This window comes from Triticum dicoccoides, chromosome 1A (assembly GCF_002162155.2).
Source record: "Triticum dicoccoides isolate Atlit2015 ecotype Zavitan chromosome 1A, WEW_v2.0, whole genome shotgun sequence".
Lineage (NCBI taxonomy): Eukaryota > Viridiplantae > Streptophyta > Magnoliopsida > Poales > Poaceae > Triticum > Triticum dicoccoides.
In genome coordinates this window covers 32,779,144-32,786,742 of record NC_041380.1, presented here as the reverse complement: position 1 = coordinate 32,786,742, position 7,599 = coordinate 32,779,144, and the positions used below count along the sequence as shown (strand labels likewise).

The 7,599-nt window shown below is 49.9% G+C and overlaps 1 protein-coding gene across 1 annotated transcript; it reads right to left on the bottom strand.

Annotated features, from left to right (window-relative positions):
* Positions 1-3,740: 3,740 nt before the first annotated feature.
* LOC119360876 (legumin B-like) lies at positions 3,741-6,375 on the bottom strand. The gene is made up of 3 exons (XM_037626345.1): positions 6,079-6,375; positions 4,271-5,000; positions 3,741-4,170 (listed from the first exon to the last, which is right to left on the bottom strand). The coding sequence occupies exons 1-3, from the start codon at positions 6,272-6,274 to the stop codon at positions 3,987-3,989; spliced, it is 1,110 nt and encodes a 369-aa protein (XP_037482242.1). The 5' UTR covers positions 6,275-6,375; the 3' UTR covers positions 3,741-3,986.
* Between the last annotated feature and the right edge of the window lie 1,224 nt (positions 6,376-7,599).

Here is a 7,599-nt window from a genome sequence, read left to right as displayed (position 1 = left end):
TTTTCATCAATATATGTGAGTCCTTGATCCTATCTTGCAAGTCTATAGTCACCTACTATGTGTTATGATCCGGCAACCCTGAAGTGACAATAATCGGGACCACTCCCGGTGATGACCATAGTTTGAGGAGTTCATGTATTCACTATGTGCTAATGCTTTGTTCCGGTTCTCTATTAAAAGGAGGCCTTAATATCCCTTAGTTTTCAATAGGACCCCGCTGCCACGGGAGGGTAGGACAAAAGATGTCATGCAAGTTCTTTTTCATAAGCACGTATGACTATATACGGAAAATACATGCCTACATTACATTGACGAATTGGAGCTAGTTCTGTGTCACCCTATGTTATGACTGTTACATGATGAACCGCATCCGGCATATTTTTCCATCACTGATCCGGTGCCTACGAGTTTTCCATATACTGGTTTACGCTTATTTACTTTTCCGTTGCTACTGTTACAATCACTACAAAATACCAAAAATATTACTTTTGGTGTCTTTACTTTAGTTGCCGCTACCACTACTATCATATTACTTTGCTACTAAACACTTTGCTGCAGATACTAAGTTTCCAGGTGTGGTTGAATTGACAACTCAGATGCTAATAGTTGAGAATATTCTTTGGCTCCTTTTGTGTCGAACTAATAAATTTGGGTTGAATACTCTACCCTCGAAAACAGTTGTGATCCCCTATACTTGTGGGTTATCAGCTTACAGCTGCGATTGCGGCTTGCACCAGCGGGTTTGCCAGGACCTCCGAGGAAACGCCCCCATCCCTTGCTACTGTAAGCAAGGGGTTCGTCGATCTTGCTGCACCCGAGCTCTCAGCTCCAAAGTTGATGAAGCGGCGTGCGCTGCTGGCCTCCGGAACCACTACTCCACCCCTACTGCTGCTCCTTTTGAAAGGGAATGTGCGCATCGCTGCCGAGTACCTCATCTCTTGGAGGTCCTCAGGCAGCTTACAATCGCGCTGGTTGTGTCCTAACTGACCGCAGAAGCTACAAAACCTAGGCAGCCTCTCATACTTAACACTCATCAGGTACATCTTTCTTTTCTCTAAGTCATGGGACTCTAATTCACTACGCAGAGGTTCATCAACATCATGATTCACCCTGACACGCATATAGTCTCCCCAAATTCTTCCCTCCCTGTCTGCATCCACTTCGAGGACTTCTCCAAGCTTTGCTCTGAGCTCCCGGGCCACCTTCTCAAAGAGCATGATCGGTGGTGCGTCGTAGATGCGTGCCCAGATCGGCATGTGGGCCACCTCGACGTCGTCGGGGCTCACGCTCCCGTCCACCGCCGTCATCAAGAAGGCGTCCCCCTTGTGAGTCCAGGGGCCGTTGTTGAGGATGAATCGGAGGCCGCCTTCGCGCTCGAACTTGAGGAGGAAGCGGTTGTTCTTTAGTGGGGTGTAACTGAGGCGCCCCCTCAGTCCCCACTTGCCCTTGAGCTCCTGGAATAGTCCCACGATGCTGAAAACTTGCACCGAGAAGAACAGCCCGACGGCTATCCACCTCGAGCGCATGGTCGCCCTCTCCCTTGACAGGTTCAGCTCGACGACGTTTGGCGCATGCATCTCCACGCTGGTGGGAAACACCGGAGCCACAACATGAGCATTCGCTCCATACCTTGCGACTTGGGTCCCCTCCACACCTTGGCCTTCAGGGGTGCGGTAGGGATCGCCACCTGCCCTTGACGATCCACCTCGCAGCAGCGGCCTCGAACCATGGCCTGGACGACCATTGGAGCCGACCTCCTCACGGCTCTCCATCGGGGCCTTGTTCTTGCCATTATCCTGGTGCTCCATTGTCAACGAACTTGATGTTTCTGTGCTCTGGGGAGTTTGGATGGGTCTAGCCGTCTCCCTTTGCCGCCCTTTTAAACTACTTTGTTCCTCCTTTATTCCAGGGATCGATTCAGACTGATTTGGCAGGGCCTGATCTGCTTCCTCTCCATGTGCTGCAATGGTGCCTGATATGCGATCCTCTATCTTTCCCTTGTCTGGTGGATCCGTAACCTTCCCGTCGCTCTGAATCCAATCCGACGAGATCTGGCTTCCCTCCAACATCCTGCATGTTAGATCTTTCCTCATCAGCTCCATCCTGCCCTTGATTCTATCCATAATCCTCTGATTCCCGGCGATACTCTCCTGGGTTTTCTTTCGCTCTTTCCTTTCTGCAGCGATATTCTTGATTTTATTCCTCGTCGTGAGCCACGCATCACGCAGTCCGAAAGGATCCTCCCGATCCGTCTTGCTCCTCGGACCTTGGTTCAATCCTCCCTCTCCCTCTAGATCACACCCTCTCTGCTCTTGATCTAGATCCCCAACACCAGTTGCGGATCGCCTCCGAATCGCCCCGTCAGGGGCTCCGCTAATCACGCGTGCCATGGGGTGTTGACGAGCGAACCTAGGCGGATTATGTGGACATCTACTTGTATATGTAGTATTCAACGTCCATCAGTGAATTAGTCTTGTGAAAGCAGCAAATAGACATTGAGGTTTACAAATCGATGTAACAAAATATCAAACATTAACTTGGTCATTTCGTCATTTCAGCTTGTAGACTGTATGGAAAGGCATATGGAGTATAAAGATTTGAGCACTAGATCAATGGCACGGAAAAAATAATTAATTGCTACAGGATACAGCAAATTCTAGTCAACTAAGATTGACATAAAGAAGAAATTCTGAAGGTGTATGAAAGCACTTCGACTAGATTCAGCATTCAGTGTTCGGCTATAGCTTCTGGGATAACTTTTTAGATGGTGACTTGTCAACATTTGATGGGCGGCAGCGTGGACAGGCTCCTTGCCGGAGAAGGGGAGAGGAAGACGTTGCTGCAGGTGTTGTGGGCATTTCATCGAACAGTTGGTGTGCCGGAACTACTCTTTACGGCCCTGGTGAACCCTCTTACTGCCCTTGAAGTCGATGCTCGAACCAACAAAGTCAGCAGCAACCACCAAATTATCGGCAAGAATCTCCAGAAGTTGTACGATTTGTTAGACCGAGAGCGCAAGACGGCGACACAGCACCTAGCGACCTGAGGCGTGGTCGGTGGCGTTGCCGGAGGCGGTCGCTGCACTTGACGTAGGCGCGGGCCTGAGCTCAGTAGTGGTGCTTCACCACGGGGGGAGGACGCCGCCGATGGACAGGGTACATACAGGTTGAGGCAGCGGAAAATTGCAAGGGTGGCCCGCAGGCCCTGGATTTGCTGATCTTGGACCGGGCTTTTCTGTTTTCCTTTTTTGTTTCTGAACCCAACGAATTTAACCAACATTTTCAAAAAACCGACAGTAAATAAATGTACAATATAAAACTACCATGGATGTAGGGACAAATTGTTTTTAGGCTATGAAGAAACAAGGAGGTTGCAAAGAAATACTCCTTCCGTTCACTTTTGCAAGACATTTTAGACATTTATAAGACAACACAAAAAACAATTCAATTTCAGCTGTATAAGACCTGGAAGAGTGAACAGGGGGAGTAGTACATTTTTAGCAAAAAGGCTATGAAGGTTTTTTTTGGAAATGAAAAAGGGTTTTGTTTCAAACAAAAGAATTTATGAAAAAAAATTGAAATCAAAACAAGAAGTTATGAAGAAATAGAAGATGAGCAGCAGAAGCATATTACATAGGAGGCAAACAATTTCACCGTATTTAAGGATTTTAGAAGAGGAGCAGCAGAAGCATATAACACAGTAGGAAAACACCGAATTCAAGGATCGAAGAAGATGAGCAGTAACATAGGAGGCAAACAATTTCACCAAATTTAAGGATCGATTGCATTCAGCAGTTCTCAGACCAGCTCGGCCAGCCACAAACACTCACTCCATATAACCGATGGCGACCTGACAGTAACATTGTGTTCTGCCAGGGGCAACTAAGATAGATTATCATAGGTGATCCATTAAAACCACCAGCAGCTCAACTGACAGACTCACACTCAAAGAGTTTCAATATCCTAACTAAATTTATTTATTCCTGCCTAAGGCAACCAGCCGATGCGAGACGAATGGCTCCTATTGGGGGCGAAGAAAATCTCAGAGTCCAGCCTCTTGGACCGGAAGAGCTTCTCCATCTCCGGCGTGGTGTTGAACGACGCCTCCAGCACCTCCGGCGAGATGGCCTTCCACACCGAGGTCTTCCCAGCAAGGTGGCTGAAGATCGGGCTGCAGTAACACACACAAATCGTATCATTAGATCACCATGGATGACGAATTGGTTTTTCGAGAAGCACAGTAGAAAGTGTTTGTTTCAGGAAATCCTTACTTGGGGGTGGTGATAATGGAGAACCACTCCATGCCGGAGGCATCAGCGATCTTGGACACGACATGGAAGCGGGGCACAATGAAGAGGCTGCCGCCCTCAATGCGGGTCTCCAGCACGCGCTTGCCATCAGGGCCGACAACCTGAACACGGCCGCTGCCGCGGACGATGTAGGTCACCTGGTAGGCCGAGTCACAGGAGAAGCCCGGGGAGCACATGGAGTGGGCGTCGATCCTGACAAGGTCGGCACCGAGCCCAACCTCCTTGACCAGAGGCAGGTTCGCGGTGTTGAGCACCACCACGCGGCCACCGTTGGGGATGTCCACGTCCAGCTTGGCCTCAAGGCAGTTAAGAGCCATGTCCTTGCGGTCAGCATCGACCGGCACCGGGAGCTTCTGTCCAGCAGTGAGCTTCACAATGCCAGACGCAGGCTGGCTGGAGACGAGCTTGGCGGCATCGTCCTCCTTGAGGTCCCATGCGCGGCCGACGAACTCTGTGGAAAAGCCGGTGAAGATACCGCTGGCACCGGTGAGCTGGAAGTTGGTAAACTGGCCGGGCCTGTGGCCCTTGGAGGTGTCACCGAGGAAGAGGACGACGAGCTCCGTGGCAGACTCAGGGGTGTTGTGCCACCAGGTGACCACGCCGAAGGGGAGCGCCAGAGCATCGCCTTCCTTCACGGCGACCACCTTCTCCTTGGTGGCCTCAGGCAGGACGATGCCAACGGTTCCTTTGCCTATCCATCATGGAACAAAACAAGCAAAGCATTAACAGTGCTGCCATCATGAAATTCCAATAATAATTTACAGCAAAGAAATTCCAAAACAGACACTAGTGTAGGTTGCATCGTCATAGAAAAACCAGCATCACAGATCAATCATGGATAGAAACCAGCATCAATCAACAGCTTGTACATATGTAATTCATCAAGAAAAGGTTCAACAGGTTACTACTACTAATTAGTCCTAGCACAACGAAATACCATAACAGGGCAAATATTTGGATGTTACTCTGTTCAGGACATGCATGATGAAAACAGGAAGTGCTGGTACGAAATTCCTCAGAAAAACAAATCTTAACAGTGACTTACTGCAACGAAATTCCCAAAACAGAGAATGTGACACTAGAAAAGGTCGGATCATGAGCTGTGTTACGATCAGAGGAGCCGACATGCATGACAGGTTGTGGCATTACAAAAGGATTTGATTAAACCAACAGGCTAGAGCACGAGTACTGTGTGTTGAATAGATTTAATCAAAAGGATAAACGGGAATAATTCAGTAAAGTACTGCAATATTATCTATTATTGATTCCAAATAAGTGGGATCTGACGCAGACACTTAGACCTGACGAAACTATACAACAACTAGGCACGATTTCAGAACTGACCGCATCGTGCAGTTGAATAATTCGGGAGGGCGACTCTGCTAAACTCCAATCCACTACTGCAATCGATCTAAACTAGAGAGCCATCTACAATTCAGTAAAGCACTAAAATACTAGTTGCTGTTTGTTAAACTGACGAAACCAAACAACTAGCACGATTTCATCAGAACCGACCACATGGACGTACTCGGCAGATGATTCATGAGAACGAACGACTCCATTCGGTTCCAATCTACCACTGTATTTTTCGATCTAGATGTGCGAACAGGAACCAGCAAATTCGATCGATCCGCGACCATCGACGAGAGTAGGACCCACAATTCAGTCCCCGGAACAGAGCAGCAACCGACACGTCCGATCGATCGATCGATCGAACTCGGAACGGGGGAGGGGAGATGGGGGTCGGCGTGATAGATGGAGAGATATACCTTGGAGGACGTAGGCGACCTTGGCGGAGTCGGAGTAGCTGGGGAGCGACATGCCGCCGGCGGCGAGCGAGAGCTTGGCGGCGCCGATGGAGGCGACGCCGAGCATGGGCAGCTCGGCGGGGCTCCACTCGTAGTAGGCGCCGCCGTCGCCGCCGTAGGCCTTGGCCGGCTGCCTCGGGGTCAGATCCACCGCCATCGCCGCGAGCGAAAAAGCAGAAGCCGCTACGATCGATCGAGAGGTTGGTTGGAGGTTGCCGGGAGGAGCAGGAGGGTGTGATGAGGCGACGTGGGATCGGCCGATCGGGCGCCGGGTATTTATAGCCCCGGGGTTAGAAGGAAGGGCGGTGGCGGTGGTGGATAGGATTAACGGCCGCGGTAATCGGGGTGGATTGGGATCAGTAAAACAGAGTCGTTTATCCCTACGAACGGGCGGGCGGGTAACGAACTTCCTCTTCCTCCGACCGACGGGGCCCACAGATCCACGTCAGAGGATTAATCTGTTCTCCGGGTTGCCAGTGTATGGACCCCCTTTGCCCCGAGTAGATGTTTGAACGTTTTTTTTCCTTGGCTTTGGCTTCTGATTGAAGAGAAAGAAAGAAAGAAAGAAAGAGGTTAGAGTTGGATCCCGGCTGCTTTTGAGCTCGGATAAGAGTGGAGTTGTTCCGAACAAGATGCCGAGATAAGATCGTGACGGCTCACCGCAACGGCAGTTTAGGATCGTGATTGTGCCGTGTCTTCTCAACGGATAGTAGTTATAGATGAAGGACTTATTGGCTCCTTTTTCGAGGAAATAGTAAAGAAAATCGCCGTGCAAGACTAGCGGGATTTTTTGTGCGCGGAGAATCTCGCGGGCGAAAAGAGCAATCGAAAGATATCCCCAAGAAAGAAAAATAAGAATAATAAAAAACACGACACACGTATGGCGTGAGCGGCCGTGGGCACGGGGAAGCGCACGTCTGTCGGTCTGCAGACCCGTGCGGAATCGTCCCAGCGCACGCACGCGCCTCTTGCCTGTCGGTCGATTCGGTTGCGGAGCAGAATGGGCTCTGAAATCCTAGCAAATTTTTCTTTCTTTCTTTCCGGTTCAGAAGATACAGCTTTTGGAGGCATCTGGGAGACGCGACAGACCTGTAAACGTGCCCATCATCAATCACCCGTCAGCACGAACCGCGAACCTGTTTCTTTCTCTTCTTTCTCACGGAGAATGATTAGGGATATAATCCATCCACCGATGATCACACGTTTCTGGTGTCAACTGTGTGTCCGATGTCCCACTCCTTAACGTCCTCACGCACATGCCTCCTTGCTGTCCCACCTCACACTCACAGGTCAAGTCACATCGGACACACAAGGAACAGTGTCGCATGTTACCACGGACCCAAGTAGCAACAACAACTTGATCAAAAAAAAAAACATCCAAAAGTAAATCAAGCCCAGAATGTCGACCAGCCAGATCCAAGGACGACCCTACCTATGGGCTGGGCTGGCAATAGAACAGCGGTACAGCCACGCATGTCTCAG